Below are 25,758 nucleotides of genomic sequence, written 5' to 3'. Positions count from 1 at the left end.
CCCACTATTTCAAAAGACGCTGGATTTCCCAGGGACGAATCAGCAGGTGCGTCTTTCACGTCCAATTAGGGCGGAGCCACCTAAGAGCGACAGAAAGAGAAAAAGAGAGAAAGAGAACTACGTCCCCAGACGTAACATCTTATACACACTTTTTGATTGGTAGGATCTTTACACCCTGTATATATTTAAATGACTTAAATTTCTTATTCAGGAATGCATTTACCATATGCCTACTTTCATGAAAGAGTGACATCAATTACACATGACTATTAGCCTAATTTATATTTAAACGCAAGTTTAGACATTTTTAAAAGCTTGTCTCTTTATATGCATGTATTTATATTCATTTAAGTTAATAAGCTGACTATTAGGCTAATTGATAATTGTTACAATAATTGCTTAATGCATTAGGCCTGTCCCTTTACTTGATTTGATGGTTGATTGGTGGAGTTTGCGATCTTTTACCCAGAATAAAACCTGCAGGGCTGATTTTAATGAGCAAAAGCTGATTTGAAATGTAAAAATTGTCTACGAGCAGACTGTGCTCAGGAGGTCTCTCTCGGGGTCACGCGCTCTCATTCATGCGGCTCGCGCTACAGCGGACGTCTCGTGCGTGTGTGGGACTCGATGCAGAACAACTCTATTTGATGGAATTCTCGTTTACTGCTGGATAGAGTGTTGTACTGTGTGTGTTTTTTTCTTCTTCAGTTAAGCATGATGGTCATGGAGGTGAATGCTTAATCAATGGACTATAAAAAGAGACACTAATTTACATTTCATATACCCAAGGAAAACAACCTGACAGAGAAATGGTAAGGAAACGGCATTTGCATTTATCTAAATGTTCTGTATGCAATTTATTTTGCTTTATTGCATTTTTATTGGTGTGTGTATATGCAGTGCATAAATAGCTTACCTAAACTTCCTGACACTACACCAATCACCCTCACTGAACAATGCAGCTAATTCAAAACACGGAGAAACAAAAAAAATCAATAGGCCAATGGAAAACCCCTTCAACATACACAGTACATTAGATCTGTTTTAACTGACACTTTGTTTTAACAGTGCTGTTTACAGAAGTTTATATGATATGCCTTGAGAAGGGGTAGTCAATATCAGTCCACTGATGAAAAGAACTTTATGCTGAAAAAAAAAGGATTTGTTCATTCAGTTATTATTTAATCAGGACTGTGAATAACAAGCAAAATGCACTTTTTATGGTCCATGGTATTTTTTAAATGATTTTGCAATATGTGTGCAAACGTATGCACCCAAAATAAAATACTTTCCCCAACCTGACATTATATATATATATATATATATATAAAAAATGTGGGAAAAAATCTATAGATTAAACTTACAAATTAAGTTTTTGAGTTAAATGTTTGAAACCACTTGTAGAAAAAATCACACATTGTGTAACAGAACGTTGACTCCAAAACTGAAATATAATTCTTGTGACAACTAGCATGTGTCTTATTATTGCAAATGTTAATTCAATATTCAGTAGCTAGCTCTAGCTACAAAACATCAAATGTCTAAATGCAGTTACCTCTAATGTCCAGTATGGGTTCATCAACACATGTTTGAAGTCTCTGGTGATTGACAGATTTGGAGAAGAGACGTGGGACAAACTCAGGTGAGCATCCATAACACTGAATTGATTATTTTGCACAGATTTTTTCAAGAGATTGTATTAACGTCTGTGAAATTGCCTTATACAATCATATGGAGAAAAATACTGATTTAGTGGGATTTTCGCAGGGATGCAGCAAGAGTTCAAGACACTTTCATGACTTATGAAGTGTACACAGATAACATCACCATGCAGTTAGTGACAGAGGCCTGCAAGATGCTCGGTAAAGCACTTTCACTTCTTAAGACTTGGTCTGATTTTCTGAGTGTCCAGTATTTATTAGAAGTGCATTGGTTGCTCTTGATGTACAATTTTGTTTGTTTATCCAAAGACCTTGAGCCAAGTGTGGTGCTGGGGCAGTTTGGAGAATATTTTTTTGAGTTCTGCAAAAGGTCCGGATATGATCATATGCTGCGCACCCTTGGAGGAAATCTGTTTGAGTTTATGGAGAATCTGGACGCGCTGCACGGCTATCTCTCTCTTTCCTACAAGGTCGAGTGAGCAGGACATTAGTATTCTCATAAACATCTTGAGGAGAATTTCGATCAAAGACCCTGTTTCATAATTTATTTGTTAATCCAGAATGAATAGCGCACTTTTGATGTGCCAAATAAGACCTTTTTTCTCACTCAATAATACTTTTCCTGAATTTGTGATTGATTCATTCAATCATTCATTCATTGATTCATGCATTCAGAATTAGTTATAAATATTTATTCTTGTGATTATCTTGTGAGAAGAACTACAAAACCTTTAGAGAGCTCTTTCTTATGTGCAAAATTGATATAGTAAATCTCTGTTGTCTTTATTTTATTTTAGGAAATGAATGCACCATCATTCCGTGTAGAAAAAAACAATGATGGCACTTTGCTGTTACACTACTACTCAGACCGACAAGGTCTTTGTCATATCGTTCCTGGTAAACAATTACTGATATCTATCTATCTATCTATAACCATTTGTAATCAGCCCTATACAGTGGGGGGAAAAAATAATTTGATCCCCTATTGATTTTGTACATTTGCCCACTGGTAAAGAAATGATCAGTCTATAATTTTAATGGTAGGTTTATTTGAACAGAGAGAGACAGAATAACAGCAACAACAACAAAAAATCCAGACAAACGCATTTCAAAAACAGTTATCAATTGATTTGCATTTTAATGAGTGACATAAGTATTTGACCCCCTCGCAAAGCATGACTTGGTACTTGGTGGCAGAACCCTTGTTGGCAATCACAGAGGTCAGACGTTTCTTGTAGTTGATCACCAGGTTTGCACACATCTCAGGAGGGATTTTGTCCCACTCCTCTTTGCAGATACTCTCCAAGTCATTAAGGTTTCGAGGCTGACGTTTGTCAACTCGAACCTACAGCTCCCTCCACAGATTTTCAATGGGATTAAGGGCTGAAGACTGGCTAGGACTGGATGGCACTCCAGGACCTTACTGTGCTTCTTCTTGAGCCACTCCTTTGTTGCCTTGGCCGTGTCTTTTGGGTCATTGTCATGCTGGAATACCCATCCACGACCCATTTTCAATGCCCTGCCTGGCTTCAATGCCCTGGCCCTGACGATACATGGCCCTGTCCATCGTCCCTTTGATGCAGTGGAGTTGTCCTGTCCCCCCCCGCCCAAAGCATAATGTTTCCACCTCCATGTTTGACGGTGGGGATGGTGTTCTTGGGGTCATAGGCAGCATTCCTCCTCCTCCAAACACAGCGAGCTGAGTTGATGCCAAAGAGCTCAATTTTGGTCTCATCTGACCACAACACTTTCACCCAGTTCTCCTCTGAATCATTGGCAAATTTCAGACGGGATGTACATGTGCTTTCTTGAGCAGGGGGACCTTGCTGGCCCTGCAGGATTTTAGTCCTTCACGGCGTAGTGTGTTATCAATTGTTTTCTTGGTGACTATGGTCCCAGCTGCCTTGAGATCATTGACAAGATCCTCCCGTGTAGTTCTGGGCTGATTCCTCACCGTTCTCATGATCACTGAAACTCCACGAGGTGAGATCTTGCATGGAGCCCCAGTCTACAATCTTGTTCCTGACCTCCTTGGACAGCTCTTTGGTCTTGGTCATGGTGGAGAGTTTGGAATCTGATTGATTGATTGCTTCTGTGGACAGGTGCCTTTTATACAGTTAACAAGCTGAGACTCCCTTTACGAGAGTGCTCCAATCTCAGCTCCTTACCTGTATAAAAGACACCTGGGAGCCAGAAATCTTGCTGACTGATAGGGGATCAAATACTTATTAAAATGCAAATCAATTTATAACTTTTTTGAAATGCGTTTTTCTGGATTTTATTGTTATTCTGTCTCTCAGTGTTCAAATAAACCTACCATTAAAATTATAGACTGATCATTTTGTCAGTGGGCAAACGTAAAAGTTCAGCAGAGGATCAAATAAAATTTATACCCCCACTGTTTTCACCAACTAAAAATGGTTTTAAGTCAGTTATTTCTAACTTTTGCTGTAGTTAGTTTTTACATTTCCAAACATTCATTTTGCCATTAATTTTAATAATGCATTGAGATTTTTGTGCTCCACACAGAGATCTGATCTGATCATCATCATATCTGGAATATCATGAAGAAATTTGGTTTGTTTAAAGCAGCTTTTGTCCTCGGTGCACTTGTTTCTCAGGAGCTTTGCAGGTAGCTTTCTTGAAGCGTCTTGGAGACACGGTTCTTCTGGATTTAGTCTGTCTCAGTTTGTTCTTCATGTCATTCCAGACTTGGTGATGATCAGATCAGATAGAAAAGATCGACAAGCTGACTTAAAACCATTTTTAGCTGGTGAAAATAATAGTTTTCTAATCATTTTAGCCACCGCTGTATACAATAACAAATCAGGAATTAATCAGATTTTCTTGTTAACTGATTTCTAATGCTGTATAGGTATCATCGGAGCTGTAGCCAAAGACTTCTTCAACAGCAATATAAAGATGGAAATTGTGAACCAGATCGAGGAAGTCGAGAGGATGGGAAAAAAAGAGCATATTGTTTTCCTCATCACCCAAAGCCCAGTGTTCTTAGACAAAGTATGCACTGAAAATGCGTTTAAAGTATATGTTTAAGTATTTGTATCCTCAAGCTTTAATGATTTCATAGTTATATACAACCGTATATATACAGTACTGAGAATTAGTGTTTTGTTTGGGTTTATACAGGTTACTGAAAAATACACCTCTGTTGTCTTTCCAGGAGTTTCCTGAAAGGTCCCTGCAGAAGAAATCTCTAAATCATGTAGAAAAAAATGACTGGGACACAGCCAGAAACTTGGTGCATCCAGAAAAGGGTAAAGATGTGCATACAATTATTTGTTTTATGAGATACAACAAATGTATTATTTGAAATCTAGTTAAATATAACTCTTAACTGAGCAGTCAGTAAAGCTAAATTATTTTTTAACTGATTTTCTGACTCGTTATCAGCAACATTCATACATTTTCTATATAATGAATATAGTAAATGTAGTTTGAAATTTTGTATTTCTAGGTGTATGTATTGGGGATTCATTAGATTTTTTTTTCATCCTCAGGTAAAACTTTAAGGGCATTTGAGCCTGTGTATCCAGATAATCTGTGCATTGATCTGAAGACATTTTGCAATGCCTTTCCTTTCCACATTGTGTTTGATGAAGAAGTAAGGGATGATTAAGGACATTTTTTCTTTAAAATCTGAAATCACAACATTTCTTGCTTATTTAAATATGGAACGTTGCCAGTTGTGACAGAGGTGTTGATGATATGAATGAGGACATAGTTTGAAAGCATTGTATTTAAAATGTTCTGCATTGCTGAGCGCTGAATAGTTTGAACATTGTTATCATTGCTCTTTTCTTCTTTCATCTTTTACTCAATGCATCCGTTCAGCTCCAGGTCAGACAGGCCGGGGTGACTATTCAGAGAATCGTGCCAGGGTTACAGAGCAGGTGCGGCCAGCTGGATCAATATTTCAACATCCAGCATCCACAGGTGACTTTCAACATCTGCAGCATCCGCAAGTTCATTAATAGCCATTTTGTTTTGCGGACACGAAGAGACAGAATGCCTTTGGCTTTGAGAGAGAGACCCATGCTAGAACTGAGAGGTGAGAATTCTAGAAAAGGTGATGACTTCATGTATGTCTTTTATTATTCTTAATTCTGTATTACACTACTTTAGCCAATTATACCTTATTATTATTGCTGTTCTGTCTAAAATTCTGTTTCCCCTATATGAGCACTATTCATTGAAATGATATATACTGTATATATATGAAGTGGTGTGGGAAACACTGCATACAAATCCCCAACCCTGTTTCTGTAGCTGCTCTATAAGTCTGTACATTATGAATGTCTTCAGGTCATGGGATTTCTAACATGTGTCTTTGATTAAGGAGACATACAAAATGTGCACAGATGGGGGAGCTCCAGGAACAGATTTAATAACCACTGTCTTTGAAGAATGAATTCTGAACCATCAACTTCCTGAATAATAGTGTAGATGCTTTTAAGACCAACCCCGCATATTGTACAGTCTGTATATTTGATTATTTTTAAATCAAATATATTTTTGATGTCACACAGACATTGACCCGATTCATTCAAAAATGAAACACTGCTGTGTGTTTTTGTGAGATGCAACTTCTGCCTTGTTTGGAATGATTTTTATTAAAGATAGAGCAAGAAGAGTCAAAATTGAGAATATTTCTAAAACTAGTCAGTTTATATAATTAATCTGTATTTTATTGAAATCGGTATTGCTTAACTATATTATGTAGCTATTAGGGGTGTGCTCAAAATATCGATTCTTAGATACATACCGATATAATAAAAAAAGATACAGTATCGATATTCTAGCCCTTAGTATCGATACTCCGCCCGGCCATTAGGGGGCGCAGCGGCGCCCCCGCGAGTTTAAAAAAACTCATGGAAAATGTTAAAGCAAGATGTAGCATTTAAGCGATTTCATAGTGAAATATGTTATGGCAGTACATGGTGTCACAAAAAAGAATTATAAGCAGATTTAATAAGAAGTTAAGAATAATAAGAAGAAGATTTTGTGCTTGTGTGAGCTCAGACTGTACCCTTGGAAAGTTAAATGTTGACTTGTGGTAATTTCCAGATTAATACAATTTGTGTACAATTAATCAGAGCACTTAAAGTTGCAAATATTTAAGCAAAATGCACTTTGTTATAATGCACTTTTGTCTTCAATAAATTGAAGAAAAATGCAGAGTTCTGTTTGTTGAGTAAATGTGTTCAGCATTAACTAATTGGCTCTGGCCCATGTATTTTTATTGAATCGTATCGAATCGTGTCACATTGTATCAAATCGTATCGAGACAGCTCTGTATCGAGGTACGTATCGAATCGTGACCTGTGTATCGAGGTATGTATCGTATCGCCAGGTTCTCCAAGGTATACAGCCCTAGTAGCTATATATAACATTTAAAAAATAAAATTTTTGGTGGTGCTTTTTACCACCTTGTCAATGCCAGACTAGCTTGTTGTTAAGCATAATGGAGGGCTATTGCTGATTTACCTGTTACTTGTGGTTGCTGTGGCAAGGGATCTTGAAGAGAGGCAGAAGTTCTTAAGCTGTCACAGAATTAGAACTTAAATGCAGTTGTCGAGCACACACTTAAAGGGTCATCGGATGCCCATTTTTCACAAGTTGATATGATTCATTAGGGTCTTAATGAAAAGTCTTTAACATACTTTGGTTAAAATTTCTCAATGGTAGTGTAAAACGACACCCTTTTTACCCTGTCAAAACAGCTCTGTTTTCAGCAATGTTCCTTTAAATGCTAATGAGCTCTGCTGACTCTGCCCCTCTCTTCCGTGGGGTGATGTGCCATTCTCGCGAGACTGTTTACTTAACTTGCTAACTAGCACGTTATTAGAAAAGGTAATTTGCAAAGATTCATGAAAGAACCTTATACTCACTTCTTCTGTAGGTGAGGCTGGATCACGAATGACTCGCGTGAACATAAACACATTTAGGCAGATCGGAGGGTGCATTCCCGTCAAAAACAAACATAATCCACTGTTTCTTCAGCGGCTCAGATGTCAGGAGTAAGTGATGACTGCTATGTTCATTATTACATCCAACAACAAAAAAACAAAATTTGCTTAGGAGCCATTCTTGTCTACATTTTCTCATCGAAACAATGGCGGACTGATGACAGCTCAATCAGGGCGGGTCTAAGGTAAAACACTAGTGTCAATCAAGAATCATGGGAGGGGCCTGGGTCTGTGTGATGTCACACAGACAGGCATCTGAGAATGGCTTGATATGAGAAAGGGGAAATGATTTAATGAGAGAAAAACCCCCCCAAAACACTGGATGGATTTTTATCATTATATGGTGGTTGTGCCAACACACATTTCAGTTCAAACAACTCGTAAAAGTGTATGTCACATCCGATGACCCCTTTAATTGAGAATTGATGCCACACTGGCCAAATTTGAATAAAATTAAAATATACAATAAGAAATGACTTGTCGTGCCTGCATGTTAATTCTGATTATTCCATGGTCTGTCTGAATACTGGATTCTGATTGGCTGGCAGGTATGTAGTATAACAGTTTAATGCACAGGTAGTTCCAAGTCAGTTTAATCACCGTTCCATATTAATGCGCTGATTTAATTGATGCACATTAACCAACATGCATCACTCACTCACACACACACACACACACACACACAGAGAGAGAGAGATCGCAGATTGTGCTGCACACACACATAAACTTCCAACACATCCCCGAGATTTTTATTAATAAAATAAAAGATACAGTCGTGGTCAGAATTATTGGCACCCTTGGTAAATATGATCAAAGAAGGCTGTGAAAATTAATCTGCATTGTTAATCCTTTTGATTTTTTATTTACATTTTTAAGAATTTCAAATGGGGGAAAATATCTTATGAAGTAAATGTTTTTCTCTAATAGACATTGGCCACAATTAACGGCACCCTTTTATTCAATACTTTTTGAAACCTCCATTTGCCAGTTTAACAGCTCTAAATGTTCTGCTATAATGCCTGATGAGGTTAGAGAACACCTGACAAGAGATCAGAGACCATTCCTTCATCCAGAATCTCTCCAGATCCTTTAGATTCACAGCTCCATGACGGTGCTTCTTCTCTTCAGTTCACCTCACTCATTTCTACAGGGTTCAGGTCAGAGGACTGGAATGGCCAGCAGAAGCTTGGTTTTGTGCCCAGTGACCCATTTTTGTGTTATTTTTGAGGTTTGTGTTTGGATTATTGTATGGTTGGAAGATCCAAACATGGCCCATTATAAGATTTCTAACAGAGTCAGTCACTTATTGATTTTTTATCTGTTGGTATTTGATAGAATCCATGATGCCATGTGTCTAAACAAGATATCCAGGACCTCCAGCAGAAATATAGGCCCACAACATCAAAAATACAGCAGTATATTTCATTGTACACATGGGGTACTTTTTATTCTTGTGTTCACCAAACCCATCTTGAGTGTTTGCTGCTAAAAAGCTCATGTTTTAGTTTCATCTGACCATAGAAGTCAGTCCCATTTGAAGTTCCAGTCGTGTCTGATAACTGAATATGCTGGAGTTTGTTTTTGAGCGAGGATCATTTTTCTTGAAACCAAACAACATGTGGTGATGTAGGGGCTGTTTGACAATTTTTTTAAAGGTTTTCTGACCCCGAGACTCAACTATTTTCTGCAATTCTCCAGCTGTGGTCCTTGGAGAGTCTTTAGCCACTCAACCTCTCCTCCTCACTGTGCACTAGGACGATATAGACACACGTCCTCTTACAGGCAGATTCGTAACTTTTTCTGTTGATTGGAAATTCTTAATTATTGCCCTGATGGAGGAAATGGGGATTTTCACTGCTCTAGCTCTTGTCTTAAAGCCACTTCACTAATTTGTGAAGCTCAATTATCTTTTGCTGCACATCAGAAATATATTCTTTGGTTTTTCTCATTGTGATGGATGATTAAGGGAATTTGGTCTTTGTTTTCCCTCCTATTTATATTTCTGTGAAACAGGAAGCCATGGCTGGATGATTTCATGTTCATAATCACCCTGGAGTGCTCAAAATTGTGAATATGAATGGGAATATACTTCAGAGATATTTTACTCATAAGAATTCCTAGGGGTACCAATAATTGTGTCCAACGTGTATTTTAGAAAAACATTTATTTCATAATGAGATTTTCATTGAACTAATGGGTTAGTTCAATGAAAGGTTTTTGTGATTTAAAAAAAAAAAAAAAGATCAAAAGGATTAATAATGCAGGTTTATTTTCAGAGCCTTCTTTGATCATATTTACCAAGGGTGCCAATAATTCTGACCACGACTGTAGAAACTAGATTGCAACATTATATTCCCCAGCAATGAGGTGATCAAATAAAATGTTTTGAAGTATTTTTTTGTAGAGAGAGATGTGCAGACGCAGCAAGCAGGTACACACAACTCTCCTCTCTCTCTCTCGCTCTCTCTCTCTCGCTCTCTCTCTCTCGCTCTCTCGAATGATCGATAATTCATTGAAATACATGCTATAATTCATTCAAATAAATGTGGTCTTACCTCACTACTTCATCTCTGTGTCTGATTTGAAGCTGGCTAACGAGCTGTAACTGAAGAAAATAACTGTCATTTTTACCCACTTGGTCAAATATTGCGCTGCAAAGAGCAAGACAAGTTTTAACTTGTCTATTACTTGGAAAATGACCATGGAATAAGCGGGGTAATCAACGGCTAGCCGTGCATTAAAGGTTTTTAATGCACTTCGCGTCGGGTGGTTCTTTGCCTCCACGTCGTGCATTAAAGGGATCATATGATGCTATTTTAAAGATCGTTATTTGTGTATTTGGTGTAACAAAATATGTTGTCATGCTTTAATGTTCAAAAATTGTTTTCTACAAAGCCCGTCCTTCCGACAAGGACAGTCTGCTCTGATTGGCCAGCTGACCCAGTGCATTGTGATTGGCCGAACACCAAAAGCATGCGTCGGAAATGTAACGCCCCTTACCACAAACGCGAGCTTCAGATTTATTAAGAAGGTTAATAATATCCTTAGTTTTACCATCAGTTCAAGCCCGAGAGGGGAACAGAGGTCCATGACAGACACAGTGATGGTGCTCATATGTATTTGCACACAAGCCGCGATTAAGAAAGCTGACTCCACTGTAATGTGACCCTCTCTCTCTCTCTCACATACACACGCACGCACGTACGCGTGACACAAAACTCTGCATTTGAACAGTCAATATCAAATGCTTAAACTAATAACAAAACATACTTACAGTCGCTGATTCAGAAGCGCCAGATTGTAGTGGTGGAAATTTTGATTCTTTCCAGAGACTCGTTCATTTTTCGTTCGTTCACCAAAATGATTCGTTCAGATTCGTTCACTAATTCGTTCAGTGACCATTTTTCCATATTACACAAATACGTCAGCATGTGCGGCAAAATGTGTTGTTCAACTAACGTATTTACTTGTTACAAAATAAAAACCGATTTGGCTTCATTAAAAAGTGTGCCCTTCTCATTAAATGAATAAAATAAGTCTAAATAAGTGATCAAAGTCATTACTCTTTTTATCTTTTAAATTACACTCTTTTCGGATGACCAAAGCACAAGTGTTTTTTTATTTGTTTGCATACTAGGCTAGTTAACATTTAATTGTTTAGGCAGAGATTTACACGTTCAAATCTGAGATTATGTTAAACGAGGAGTTATTCTGTATGTAAAATATGAATATAAACAAGCGTGCACAGCACGGATACCTGTGCTTTGCATCCGCTTTCTGCTGATTGATGAACTAGATTGACAGAATGGCCGACCTACCCGGTCAACGAACTAGGTATAGCTACCAGTTCGTTCAATTCGTTCACGAACGGGAGATCTCTCTCTCGTTCAGACTCAAAACAGAGCCATCTCGGTCAATGATGCTATTATATTCGTTCGTTCGATCCAACCAATTACATGCCCCTTCTAAACCCGAGCTGAAATGCTATTTGCTGACGTGAGTCACGTGACGCAAATGAGATGGGATGACGTGACGCAAATAATCAATACTGCCATATTTTTTTATGTTTCACAGTTTTTAAACAAACAAAAGTACATGACATGACTAACATAATGAAATATTTTTTTATTTAAAAGTATGTAACTGTTCAAACATAAAACAACAATAATATAAATAAATAAAACAAAATGATAAATAAAATAAAAAAATAATAAATAAAACAATAATATAAAAAAATAAAACAAAGAACCAGTTGTTCGAACGACGAACGTAATAATGAGACGAGATGTATGTATGTAACAGTTCATTTGACTCTTTCAAACTCAAAGCAACTCAATGAAGGGCGTATTCGTTCACTAGATTCAACAAATCACATGCTCCGTCCTCGTATCATACTCGAAGGCTATTGGCTCGAGGTTTAGTCATTCTTTGACAGATGAAACGGTCCAGAGCTACGCATGCGCGCAATAGCGGCGCGCTGCGGTGGAGGGAGGAATTTCAGTGAACGAGAAATATGAGTCAATGGATTACGTGAACGAGAATGATTCGTTCACCTAAAAGATTCGTTCAAAAAGAACGATTCGTTCACGAACGTAACATCACTACCCGATTGTCAGAGCAAAGTCGGAACTTAACCATTTTTTTTTTTAAATATCCAAGTATCCAAGTATCCAAGTGCACAGCCAGACTTGTACTCTCCAAGGTTCACGAAACTGTCCATAAAATTTGTTGCACAAATTCGAACATATGGGTTGTGCTGTTGTGTTGCAAGTAATCTTGTTTCCTAAATGCATCTACTTTCGGAAGGCCAAATAAAGTGCTTTTGCGTTTGCACAGAAACACACAGCGTCTCCCTAACTTGGCTGCATCAACACTACTACGGTTACTGAAACCACGGCTTCTTTCTTTGCGTGAACGTTTGGGCTGCATTATGCAAATATTTCCACATCGTGATGTAGACATGTGGGGGTGTGTTTGAATGAGGCGTTTTAGTCCGGTCTGGATCAGCCTTTTCTTTTAGATAGAATAAATCCATTTGTGGGAGACTTTGAGCTTTGTAACTCTGCAGATCTTATACATGTACAAACAGCTACATAACACACTAAAGAAAAGGAAAAATAGAAATCACATGATACCTTTAAGATCCTTTAATGCACGGCTAGCCGTTGATTATCCCTTACTTACCAGTCTCCTCTTTTCATCTCATTGTGTCCACCTCACACATTTTTGTACCTTTAGGGAGTATCAAATAAGCTTGTCTTTTTCTTACTTCCTTCTCCCAGGACAAATGTTATGGATGCCTCCATTGCGTTGCATGCTGTACATAGCATCACCATTACTTCGCAGCTTGCAGGAGCTGGAGGAGCACTGCATGCACCTCTCTGATATTGCTCCACATGACGCTACACGTGACCTGATCCTGCTCAACCAGCAGCGACTGGCGGAGATGGAGCTCTCCAACCAGCTAGAACGAAAAAAGGAAGAGCTGCATCAGCTCTCAAAACACCTTGAGGAGGAAAAGCAGAAGACGGAGAATCTACTGTATGCCATGCTGCCCAAACATGTGGCCAACCAGCTGAAAGAGGGCAAGAGAGTGGAGGCAGGTGAATCAAAGAGAAAGATGGATGGTTGGAGAGCAGAAAATGCAATAAGTATGGTTTTTGTGAGACAACAGAAGTGTGCCTTATAGTGTGAAGCTCAACTCTAGCTCTCAAGGTCCACTTTCCTGCACAGTTTATCTCCAATCATAATCATACACACCTAAACAATCTAATAAGGGTCTTCAGGATCACTAGAAAGTTACATGCAGGTGAGTTTGATCAAGTTAGGAGCTGAACTTTGAAAACTCCTAGTCTAAAGCTAGGCAGTCATTCCTTTTAAATTCTTAATTCTACTTATTCACATTTGCTACACTCCGCTTTTTTGTGTCTGTGTGGATGATGTGCATACACCAATGCATAAACAAGGTTTGGAATGTTTAGAAGAGTTCACTAGGTACTGTGCATATGTCAAACTAGTCCATTCACAATCATCCGTGGTTGAGTATAATCTGAAAGTTGCACAGACACAGTCCTTTTTTGATTCACAACAATATTTCAAATTTGATTTCTATCCAGTAATTACACAAGCACCTCTCAGGTTGCCCAGAAGGAATTCTTCAGCAAAGAGTGGATAACAGGTTTGAGGGCATAAAAATTACAAATGCACAGCAAGATTCAACAATTGAATCAAGAGTTGAATCAGGAGTGTTAAATGAGGGAGACGTGCAAAATATGCAGTGGTTGGGGGTCCCATGAACAGGTTTGTGAAGTACTGCTCTAGGGCAACTTTGGCTTAGAATTTGTTCTTCTATATGCATTACCTTGGTGTAATTCAGTCCATGCTGGACAAAATGGACTTCAAACTGTTTCTAAGACATAGTATAACACATTAACACTCTAATAATGCAGAGATCAGCAACCCCTTCTACAAGAGCACTATGAACTTATGGTGTGTACTGAAGTTGCTTATGCCAAAGTGCTGTCTAGAGAGAATAGTTGAGGAATAGGTATAGTTGCAGCTCATGTGTCATCCAAACATCCGTGTGACGATTAGGGTGGGGCCAAAAGCCGTGGGAGCGGAGTGAAGCAGGTGGAGTGAATGATAATGAGCAACACCTGTGGCACTCACCAGTCTCGAGTCCCACAGTGGAGCTCCAAAAGAATAAAAGGAGGAGTGCCGATAGTGAATGATGAAAGAGGACAAGGCCTGGGACATTTTAGTTGTGGTTTTGTTTATGTTTATGAAGGTAACCTGTGAGTTTTGACAAATGTCTGCCGGTTCCCACCTTCTTCTTCCCTTAACTATGAACTGCATTACAATCCAATCATCTAAACATGTGATGTCTTGGGCCATGGTACCTTAGGCCATGTTACCTCCAAACCAGGTATCTGTGAGAGTACTCTTCACAGCCCCAGTATAGAAAGCCCTCAGCCTTCTGTGGGAGACCTTGAACCTGTCCAGGTGTCATAAGTGGTAGAGGTGCTGATGCACCCTTTTCATCAAGCTGTTTGTGTGTTGTCCAGCAGAGATCTTCTGTGAGATGGACCCCAAGGTATTCGAAGCTGGTCACCTTCTCGACAGCAGCCACGTTGGTCACCAGGAACTGTAGTTTCTCACCTTCTTACCCCCCTAATTGATGATAATCTCTTTAGTCTGGGTGGCATTCAGGAGGAGATTGTTAGGATGTCCACATCCTCTAAGTAGGCCTTCTTGTCAATATTAGTGATGAGGCCACTTTGATGTTGGCAAAGTTAACATTTTCCATGATTTGCTGGAGCTGTGTTTGGTTGTGCAGTTGCTGGTGTCAAGGGATTAAAGCACCTGGGGGCATCTAGTCAGGAAGGAGGGTTCAGTCCAAGGTTCTAACGTTTATTGTGAATTTGTGAAGAAACAATGGTGTTAAAACCAGAGATGTAATCTACTAACAGCATCTGCATGTAGTTCCTTTTCCTCTGATCATGGTAGGAAAGGGAAACGTGTAGGGTGTGGTTAATCGTGGCATCTGTGGACCTGTTGGATCAGTATGCAAACTGTGATGGGTCCAGGCAGCTGGGAAGGGAGGAGTAGATGTAGGCTCTGATCAGTTTTTTCAAAGAGCGTAATCACTGTAAAAGTGAGTGCTACATGACAACAGAGTCCAAAGAGAAAGGACAGGGGTTTTGGGGACAGGAATCATGAGGGATTATTTAAAACATGTGAAAACAACACATTCGTTGAGGAAGAGGTTAAAAATAGTTGTCGCATCCAGAAGTTGCGACTGACTTTACTCCCATATTGTGATGTATTTCTGAGGTTTTTGTGTTTATCTTTGTGAATGAACAGGTGGAAGCAGTAATGCATAGACATTTCTTAATAAGAGTCCCAGTGTACATTGGTCTTGTTTGTAATTAAACGTCCCACATAATTCATAAAGTCTTTTTTTCTGGTTAAGGTTATACAATAAACTGTTTATTACTTTCCTTTAAACAAACAGACCCAAAGATAGACAGGTCTTGGAAGAATAACTCATATTATTTCATAATTTTTTTCCTTACCAAGGATCACATCTTAATTTGACATTGCTTTTCTTTTAGGTGAGTTTGAAGAGTGCACCGTTCTCTTCAGCGATGTGGTGACCTTCACTAACATCTGCTCTGAGTGTGAACCCATCCAGATTGTTTCCATGCTCAATTCCATGTACCTGAAGTTTGACCGCCTTACCACTGTACACAATGTTTACAAGGTAAGCATTAGTCTTGAGGATTCTTCTTAAATATAAGACTATTGATTTTAATAAGTGTTGCAATGTGTTCTGCAGGTTGAGACAATTGGAGATGCTTACATGGTTGTCGGTGGTGTGCCCATCCCAATGTCAAGTCACACTGAGCGTGTGGCTAACTTCGCCCTGGGCATGATCATAGCTGCAAAAGAGGTCACTAACCCTGTGACTGGTGGCCCTATTCAGGTGATTGAGGGTTATCTTTGATTAATGCTTCAACCTTGAGTTCAGTGTTTCAGCCTGTAACCTCAAAGTGTACCTGCTTTCCTGTAATTGACATTTCATCCCCAGCTGTTTTGGGGATTTAGAAAAGAGTTGGAATTGATTTTTGGAGTTTTGTGTCCCAGATTCGAGTGGGCTTGCATAGCGGACCGGTCTTGGCAGGGGTGGTTGGTGAGAAGATGCCTCGGTATTGTTTGTTTGGAGACACAGTTAATACAGCCTCCCGAATGGAGAGTCATGGACTGCCTAACAAAATCCACCTCAGTCCCAGTGTTTATCAGTGAGAAGCACAAAAATATGTCCTCTGTCTTAGTTACTACAAATAATCTCTGTTTGGCACTGTAAAGATACAGTATATATAAGCATTAAAGTAGATTGATACTTGACTTTAGATAAGAATCTTGACTTAAATCTCTTTGGCTGAATTCTTATTACCAGTGCTCTAAGAAATAAAGGCTATCAGATGGAGGACCGTGGAGAGATAGAGGTAAAAGGAAAAGGAAAAATGTGCACCTACTTCCTGCAGAGGAACCAAAAAGTCACAGAGAGTGAGATCATGGGGCTTTTGGTGCCCAACACTGACTCAGACAGGAAGATGAATCATTCTACACGAGCTTCACAGCTACTTCACTATAGGCCAGCATTAGAAGGTCGGTTGAATGTCTCTTTATTGTTTGGTTACCAGTCATAAGAAACAACATACATATTGGTGTCCCACTATACATTCTTAAGCCCAAAGTATACTTTAGTTTTTGCGTGAGGGTGCACACAAATTTTGTCACAAGACTATTGTGCACGTATTGTACGTGCACCACCCGATTTTTGTAACTACGCATTCATGCACATTGACTTGATTTTGCACTAATCAGTTGTTCCACAAGGTGGCAGTTCTGGCCGGAGCTGTTCTATCACAGTAGAAAACAAAACTAAAGCGAGGGAACAACAAAATAGTGGAGACTAGGTGTGGGCAAATTTTGGTATCAATCCGATACCGAGTAAATACAGGACCAGTATCACCGATACTGATACAGATACTTTTCATTTATAAAACAAACATTTAAATGACCAACTACACTTTGAAAATGAACAATAACTAATGTTGATATGACTAATATTACATTCACCTTAAAGCTACGTGGATATTCTTTGCCTTTTTAAAAGTACAATGCAGGCAGAGGAGCCCAGAACATGAAAGCAATGTGCCGTCTCATGTTAAGCATTTCCCTCCCATAGAAAAGAATTATAAAGAAAGAAAGAAAAAAAAATGAATGTGGCTTAATAAATTAAGAACATTTTATGAATAAATTAATAATGAAAAAACTGTCCTCTGTTTTCTTCCTCGTCTATTTCTCCCTCAAAGCTACCCAGAGACTACAGAAAGGAGACAGTTTTCCAATGGTACCAATGAAATATGGAGATAGTCCAACAGAGAGCAAACCTCCCACACGATTTACTGAACCTGAGCAGAGCACTATAACAGGTATCACCATGCAGTACAGTAGAAATTAAAAAATGTAATACAACTGTTTAAAAAAAGTAAGTTTTATTGATAACAAAAGGGTGCACTGACAGTGCTTATTCACATTGACTGCTCTAATTACTAACAGGTAAACCACGAGATTCGGAGAGTTATGGGAGTCTTTACGGTGAGGACGAGCCCTCTGAGCTCAAGAAGGACGGCACACCCAACAAGACCGAGAATAAGAAACCTTCAGCTGATAAACGCAGCAAACATGTTCACACTAGGCTCTGCTTGTTATTCTGACCTGATCCTTGAATATGTTACACTGTAACTCTCAAGAGTTTAATATAATGACCTAAGCTGTTAATATGGAAAATGGTTAATGGTCATGTACGAAACTATTTTTGAAGTGTTTTCTACACCTCATGAGATAAATATTTCTGTTTTTAGCCTTTAGGTGTGACTATTTTCTCATGATTAATTTCACAAATGAGGGGCTTTGTTTTACCTTTGGTTTAAACAGTGAAGTGAACTGATAATTGATTTCAGGAGTGTAAAATAAAATGTAAAATTTCATTATCTTAACTAAATAATCATAATAATGTGTAAACCTTCCTTTGGCTTTCTCTTCCTTGTAGCAAAAGTGTCACTGCTTTAATACATTTTTAATATGATTTAATAACAGTTTTTATTTAAAGGGATATTTCACCCAAAAATGAAATTTCTATCATCATTTACTCAACCTCAAGTTGTTTCAAACCTGTATGAGTTTCTTTCTTACGGTGAACACAAAAGAATATATTTTAGAAAGACATTGGTAATCAAACAATTGACGGTAGCCACTGACTTCTATAGTATGGAAAAAATAAAATAAAATACTGCGGAAGTCAATGTTACCGTCAGCTGTCTGGTTACCAGCATTCTTCAAAATATCTTCCTTTGCTTTGGAACAACTTGAGAATGACAATTTTCATTTTAATTTTTGGGACAACTATCACTTTAAACATGTTTTTAAGGAAACTGTTATGTTAAAGTTGAGCAAGCTAACACTGAATAAATAGTGGGAGATTTTGTGGAGAACAATCTGATGTAAATAATGTTCATCATTCAAAGCGCTATGAACTAACTATTACAGCAAACTCAGTATAGTGAGTGGGAAGCGCATGTCTCCACTGGTTCTTCACACAAGCAGACACCCGATCCAAACGCCAGAGCGGGACTGACAGGTCATCGTACGAGACCATGGGATGACTTGAGTTTCTTTAGCTGGATGCATTTGAGAAACCAAATCTGTAACAGGAGTCAAAGCGTTGAGGTCAGGTGTGGGTATTAATTCACTGCAGGACTCAACTAAAAACACGTTGGGATAGAGTTTGACCGCATTACTGTGCTTCCTCTTTGTCAGCTTCACAAGCATCAGTTTTGTGGGTGTTTCTGTTTTTCCTGCCATTAGTTTGGGCTTCATGAGTCTGTTTCCGCTATTGCTTGGAGTTCACAGGTGCTCGGAGCTGACAGGTGCTCGGCCAGTACAGGTCGATTGGTGTAAATGTCATCCACTGGCAACAGGAAAGTTACCGTCTTGACTTTGGCTCTAAAATGTTAGATATAACAATTAGCATTAAAGTTACTAAGTGCTAGTTAATATTTCATACGACTAAAGCCAAACTCACCTGTTTTTGTTGACGTACTCCTGAAGGGAATGTCTGTTGGTTAGTTTCTCTATGTCTGGTTTAGAATAGGCACTAGAAGGACGGCTGTGTGAACCGTCATGTAGTTTTGCCCATTTATTGTTGTTCACAGTCTCCTCGTATCGTCTCGGCTTGTGCAAAATCTCATTCTTTCGAGAGTTTGCGATCATGGAGTTTGACGATATGGAGTATCTTCGCACGGTCATAATGATGTTTTCTATAGAAATAAAGCAGAAGGCATGTACTATAACCTCTTTTTGAATAATAACCAATACTTGACTAATGGCATTACTGGTTTGGAAAGAGATAAATCTCTGCATCAATGTCATTTTCATCAGTGTATTTATCATGAATGGGCAGGGGTGGGCAACTCTGTCCTTCGCGGTCCATGGTCCTACAGTTTTCAATCTAAAAAATCTAACCACAGTCTTCAGAATTGCTTAAAAATGACAGGTTTGACAAGGGCTGGAGCTAAACTAGGGCTACATCTACTCTTTTCCACAAAGTTTTGGCCTGCAAACAGATAGGGGTTTTGTTCTGCAAAAAATGAGGTTTTTGAAGAGTCTCTTCTTTATGGATAAATTTGAAAACAGCGTTGTAGTGTGGACTGTGATAACAGAGGTGTTTAAAAAAATGATGCATGTTTAGTCACATGACACATATTGTTCAAATCTGTTTTTCAGTATGTGCCTGTTATGTGGTATTCACTTTCCCGGTTTTGCTAAATATATATGTTACTTTGTACAATCTTAATATTACATTTTTGCAAAGATGACATAAATATTTACTCGCGTTTGATGGCCTGAAGCCGAACATGAGGGCATTTGCATTTTAGATCAAACATATAATGGTGATTGGGTGCAACCTGGATGCACCAGTACGTTTTGATAACATGATTGTGGCAAAAGAACGTCTGGTCTCTCTGTACCATCTCAGTGAGTTTTTACACATACGCAGTAAAATAATGTTTTCTGAGATTTCAGTGTGAACTAGAAACTTTTGGAAAATGCTTAAAAAGACTAGTATGGATGGAGAGTGTTTTGAAACAAAAACACCATTTCCAGATATATCTGGATTAATGTAGACGTAGCCTAGGCCACAGTTGCCCAGTCTTGCCTTAGGGTCTACTATGGAACCGTATTTAAACAAAAGGCATTACTGTACGTACATTCACAGTGTGAAAATATAAAACAACAACAAAAAGAGCAATGTATGTAAATATAAAATGTCAGGTTGCTTCTAAAACATTATTTACCAGGTAATATCCAGATTATTTTAAAATTATTTTATCATTAGTCAAAACTGTTATTTAACATCACCACTGAGTAAGCATTTTTAGTTGGCTAAAATAGATACACCTACCTGATAGCAATTGTATGTTTAACTCGTAACACTATATTCTGATTGTCCACATTCTACTTCTGTAAGTTTGCAACTACAGAACATGTCAGCAAGTGGTCATTAAAATATTCTGTCTCTTTGTTGTGATGGTCTCCCAACAGATATTCTACTGACTATAAGTAACTTTGAAAGTACTTGTCATCTTATTCTACTAACCCTAACCTAAAATCTACTAATACTCTAATCAGAGTTAGTTGACATGTAGTTGCAAAGTTACTTATAGTCAGCAGAATTTCTAAAGGGGACAGTCAATTGTACAGTCAGGCTGCTTATTTGCATTCCACTGGATTAAGATGTGACACACGCTTATTAAAGTTTGAGTAACACAAGATATTTATGTACCTTTGTACTGTGCTTCAAGTTGTGGTGCGGACGCGTTTCGTCTCAGGCTGGCGTGGGTCGAGCTGTCCTGAGACCCGTCCTTCTGCTTCACTGAGTCCAAGGCTGAAGCCGGCCGGTCGAGCTGTCCACGGAGAGCTTTGTTTTCACTCTCCAGCTTTCTGATCTCATTCTGCATTTCTGAGATGACCAGCGCCAAGCTCCGTCCGCTCTCCATGCTTCCAGACTATCCGTCCATTCGAGTGCAGCATGAAGAGTCCTCTTTCCACCCCTTATACCGGACCTCTCCCGCAGCGTCGTTCAATCTCAGTCCAAATCTTGTCCCGAGGAGATTATGTCGCCTTTCACCACTTATACAGCTGAAAGCGTTCGGGTGGTTGGCCCTTTGGGCCTCGAGACGATGTTTTATTAATCACAGACAGAGTGTTAGGTTTCCTTCGTTAGCTTTGTCCAGAATGGTGTATATGGAGGTAAAATAACCATACAAAGTAAACAAAATAGACATACAACACTTAGCTGGAAGAACACCTTGATTAATTTTGTTTCTCTGAGAGGACTAATGCAATTAAGTTGTCATCAGACAGAGATGAAGATCTGCGATAGATTCAGTGGTAACTGATGCGCCTCCCTAGGAGCTTAAAAAATTAATCAGGTCAGTCAACAAGTAGCAACAAATCTAGGATGGAAAAGTTCCCCATAAGCATGTCCTTATTACATGTCCCCTTCACATCCTCCTAAAGTCACAATTGCCATTTGATAATGGAGTCAAATAACTATACAGTTTTTATTCCAGTTTTGGTGTTATACATCATGTCTAAAAATGTCTTCCATTTGTTGTTAAAGGTTTCAGCATTGTACAAATAAAATGAACACTGTAGTTACATATTTATTGCAACTAAAGAGGTTGACATATAAATGTTCATTCATAATCATTCTGTTCTCAGTTCTAGGAGACTTGCCAATGTCCATGCCAAAATAAATATGGATATTTAGCAACAGAAATTATAGACGTCAACATGTTGTACACCTCAGAAACAAGAGGAAGCGAAATCAGTGAAAACCAACCACAATCATTGAGTAATTATCTGTAATTGGCACCTTTAAAGAAATGTTTGTGTTATTTATACACCATTATCCAGTGTCATTATGAGCTCCAATGAATATGCATTTGGCAAAGCAGCATAAAAGAGAGGTTAAGGATATTATCCTTTAGTTATAGCACAGGCACAAGAATAAAGAATACTGTGTTTGAGTCTAACAAAGAATTAATTCTAACGAATACACATCAAATAAAAGTGTACAACAGAACATACAATGGGGGAAATTACAGAAAATTGCCCTAATATACATAAGCACTACATGGCTAAGCTTAGTATGCAGTTGTTGCTGCTTTAATGTTTTTTTCTCCTCTTCACACTTCTGTGATCACAATTTTATCAAAGACAACATAGGGTGGTTTAAAACATTTCCATATTTGACAAACAAGAAATGCTGTAGTTGTTTCTCTGTTCTTTTTACACACAAGCAAATATATTGTATTATATTAAAGAAATGTAAATATATGATATTCTTTCGAACCATTATGAAGTCAAAATAACATTCACGTTCAAAATGATTTTAAGAAGACAATATGAAAATGATGATCTTTGTTTGTTTTTGTTTCTTCATTGTCATAGTGCCAATACCACAGGCATATTTGCTATTGAATGCCAAAACACTGTCTATATGTTGTTAACAGAAAGCTATCTGATTCTCCAGTGTGCACACTAGACTCTGAATCATGCATGAGGCTGTCTGTGTGGGAGAGAAACCCTATCACCCAAACACTGCTATCCATGACTTCAAATGTGTGCCAAGAGTGTGTGCATGGTCGTGATGACAACCGCTGATTATTATAAAGCAACCGTTCTAAACAAAATCTTGCACCATCTGTAGAGTGATATTTTATCTTTTGTAAATTTATTATTGATTTTAAAGCACAATAAAACCAAACCACACATTAACTACCCCCCAAATCTTTAACAGCAATTTTTAGAAAATATAATATATTTATTTTCTATTTTAGAAACTATAGTTATTTACAGATATTTACAGACACAACCTTTGCTAATATTTTAGAAATAAACATTAGATTTGATATGGGTCTGTAGTTTGCTAATTCACTAGGGTGAAGATGAGAGACTTAAACGCCAGCTTGAACGTTCTTGGGTTGTGACCTGTGTTGAGAAGAGGCTCTCAGTTCCTTCAGTAGTTTAGTGGGCGTGAGTATATCTGTATGTGATTGACTTGACTTTGATGCAGTAATAAGCTTGGTAAGCTTTCCTATAGATGTAAAGAACTGTGGTTGTTAATGTGGGATGATATTTGAAGCTTAAAACTGTGGTGCTGTTATTGGTTGTGCATTCAACAATTGTATTTCTGATCTTTTCTATTTTATCACTGAAACAATTCACAAAGCTGTGGTGGAATATTTAGTTTGGACAACATCTGATTATTTGTTATTGAATATTTTCAGTGAGTTTGCGGAGATGCTCAGCCCTGGCAGCTCTAGACATACACTCTTAAAAATAAAGGTGCTTCAAAAGGTTCTTCAAGCGATGCCATAGAAGAACCATTTTTGGTTCCACAAAGAACCATTCAGTCAAAGTTTATTTAAAGAACCATCTCTTCCTTACTTTTTTATAATCTGAAGAACCTTCTTTCACCACGAAGAACCTTTTGTGAAACAGAAAGGTTCTTCAGATGTTAAAGGTTCTTCATGGAACCATTTAGACAAAAAAGTTATTCTATGGCATCGTGAAGCACCTTTATTTTTAAGAGTATATTGTCCTTCCTTGCAGTCCAGAAAACCTCTAAATAATTTTTTTCCCCATTTGTGCTCAAGGTTATGAGTTGCTCTCTTTCTGTACCATGGTGCAGGGTGTTTCTCTCTAACCTTTTTAACCTGATGGGAGCAACAGTATCTTTCCATGCAATGTGAAATACCTCTAGTTCTGGCTATGCTGCTGTCTTGAGGCTGTGAGTGTGTTCGTAATACCACGGTGTCAGACTCTTCTGCTTACTTCTTTAAGCACAAAGGAGCAACAATATCTAGGGTGCTAGAAAATAAAGAATCCATAGTTTATGTTGCAACATCAAGTGCTTCAGAAAGATTGTTAATAAAGCAATCTTTAGTAGTAGAAATGATAGTTCCACCATATTTATAACATGGAGTTGATTTTACAGTTTTAGCTGAACGATGCATGCCAGAGACTAGGTAATGATCATAGATATTATCACTCTGCTGTAGGATTTAGTGCCATCAACGTCCATTTGACAGTATTGAATCTAAGGTATGATTACGATTATGTGAGGATCTTGACATGTTGTCTAACCCCAGAATTTCTAAAAGTTAGGATGTTTGTAAATGTCAATCCTAATGCATCTTTTTCATTATCAGCAGGGATATTAAAATCACCAACACTTTATAGGCAATCCATACGGATTCAAATAGAAAAAATTTAAAAATAATAATACTTCCTTTATAAAGCCAAGGTGGTCTTTATACAGTAAAAATGTCAAAAGGGATTTATCATTTGTATTAGATATTCTTATGCAAGGACCATCACCTAAAAATAAATATACCTGAAACCAGATATTTTAGTAACACTGAAAATATTGCTATAAACTGTAGCAAAATCTGCACACATAACCACCAAAGCACAATACATATGTCACAGATCTGCCAGGCTCTGTCACCAGCCAATGACAGCGCACTCCCTCACCTGAGTACTGATCACACGCACCTGCACATCATTGAACCACTCTTTAGCCATGCCATAAATACACACACCTCACAGCACTCCAGTGTCCGGTCTCGTTCATGCGAAGAGGACTGCCATAGCTATCACAGCTCTATGCCTACTACTTACCTCCTTGTCTACTTACCTGCAGTGTCTCCTCCCGAGTGTGTTCTCCAGCGATCCCCAGTCAGTCTGCTCCTGTGTTCTGTCCCAGTCTGCCATCTTGATGAGGTGTGTGTTCAGTTCGTGTTCCAAGTTTCCTGTCAAAAGAAGATACTCAAGTTAACACTTCTCCAGATTACCGAAGACCTCCAGGTAAATAATTTAGCGTAAGTGCTGAAAATTAAAAGTTAAAATAAGGATTACAGTAAAAGAACCAAATAAAATACAACCAGAATTCTGTCAGAACTCAATTATATTAACAATAGAACATAGGTTCTGAACACTGCCAAAACAAAGGAGATCGTTGTAGACTACAGGAGAGTCAAGAAAACAACACCCCCCCCCCCCCCCCCCCCCCCCTACATAAATGGTGAGGAAGTTGAGAGGGTGAATGACATCAAATTCCTGGGTCTACACATAACAAAAGATCTCACATGGACCATTAACACATCCCACTTAGTGAAGAAAGCTCAACAGAGACTTTTCTTCCTAAGAAAACTCAAAAAAACAAAAGTGCCAACCCAGCTCTTAGTAAACTTTTACAGGAGCACAATAGAGAGCATCCTCTGTCACTGCATCACAGTGTGGTACTCCAGCTGCACTGCAGAAAACCGCCGAGCTTTGACCCGGACCGTCAAAACTGCTCAGAGGATCATAGGAATCAAACTCCCGAACCTTGACATGATCTATGCTAGCCGTCTACAGAAGCGAGCTAGCAACATCATCAAGGACCCAACTCATCCAGGACACAGACT

The 25,758-nt window shown here is 38.4% G+C and overlaps 2 protein-coding genes across 2 annotated transcripts; one reads left to right on the top strand and one right to left on the bottom strand.

Annotated features, from left to right (window-relative positions):
• Positions 1-1,574: 1,574 nt before the first annotated feature.
• On the top strand, positions 1,575-17,934 carry LOC306851769 (guanylate cyclase soluble subunit beta-2-like; the record flags this gene model as incomplete). The annotated part of the gene is made up of 15 exons (XM_079388204.1): positions 1,575-1,642; positions 1,768-1,862; positions 1,971-2,131; positions 2,459-2,558; positions 4,537-4,679; positions 4,843-4,936; positions 5,180-5,283; positions 5,514-5,730; positions 12,931-13,251; positions 15,763-15,911; positions 15,987-16,133; positions 16,295-16,449; positions 16,608-16,819; positions 17,530-17,649; positions 17,777-17,934. Exons 2-15 carry the CDS (start codon positions 1,796-1,798, stop codon positions 17,932-17,934), a joined length of 2,148 nt encoding a protein of 715 aa, XP_079244330.1. The 5' UTR covers positions 1,575-1,642; positions 1,768-1,795.
• Positions 17,935-19,092: 1,158 nt separating this feature from the next.
• On the bottom strand, positions 19,093-21,276 carry LOC306851768 (uncharacterized protein; the record flags this gene model as incomplete). The annotated part of the gene is made up of 3 exons (XM_079388203.1): positions 19,093-19,222; positions 19,302-19,536; positions 21,063-21,276. The coding sequence occupies 3 exons, from the start codon at positions 21,274-21,276 to the stop codon at positions 19,093-19,095; spliced, it is 579 nt and encodes a 192-aa protein (XP_079244329.1).
• Between the last annotated feature and the right edge of the window lie 4,482 nt (positions 21,277-25,758).

Source organism: Barbus barbus (assembly GCF_936440315.1).
Source record: "Barbus barbus genome assembly, chromosome: 31".
Lineage (NCBI taxonomy): Eukaryota > Metazoa > Chordata > Actinopteri > Cypriniformes > Cyprinidae > Barbus > Barbus barbus.
The sequence above is the reverse complement of the archived record's forward strand: the minus strand, read 5'-3'. Positions and strand labels throughout refer to the sequence as shown.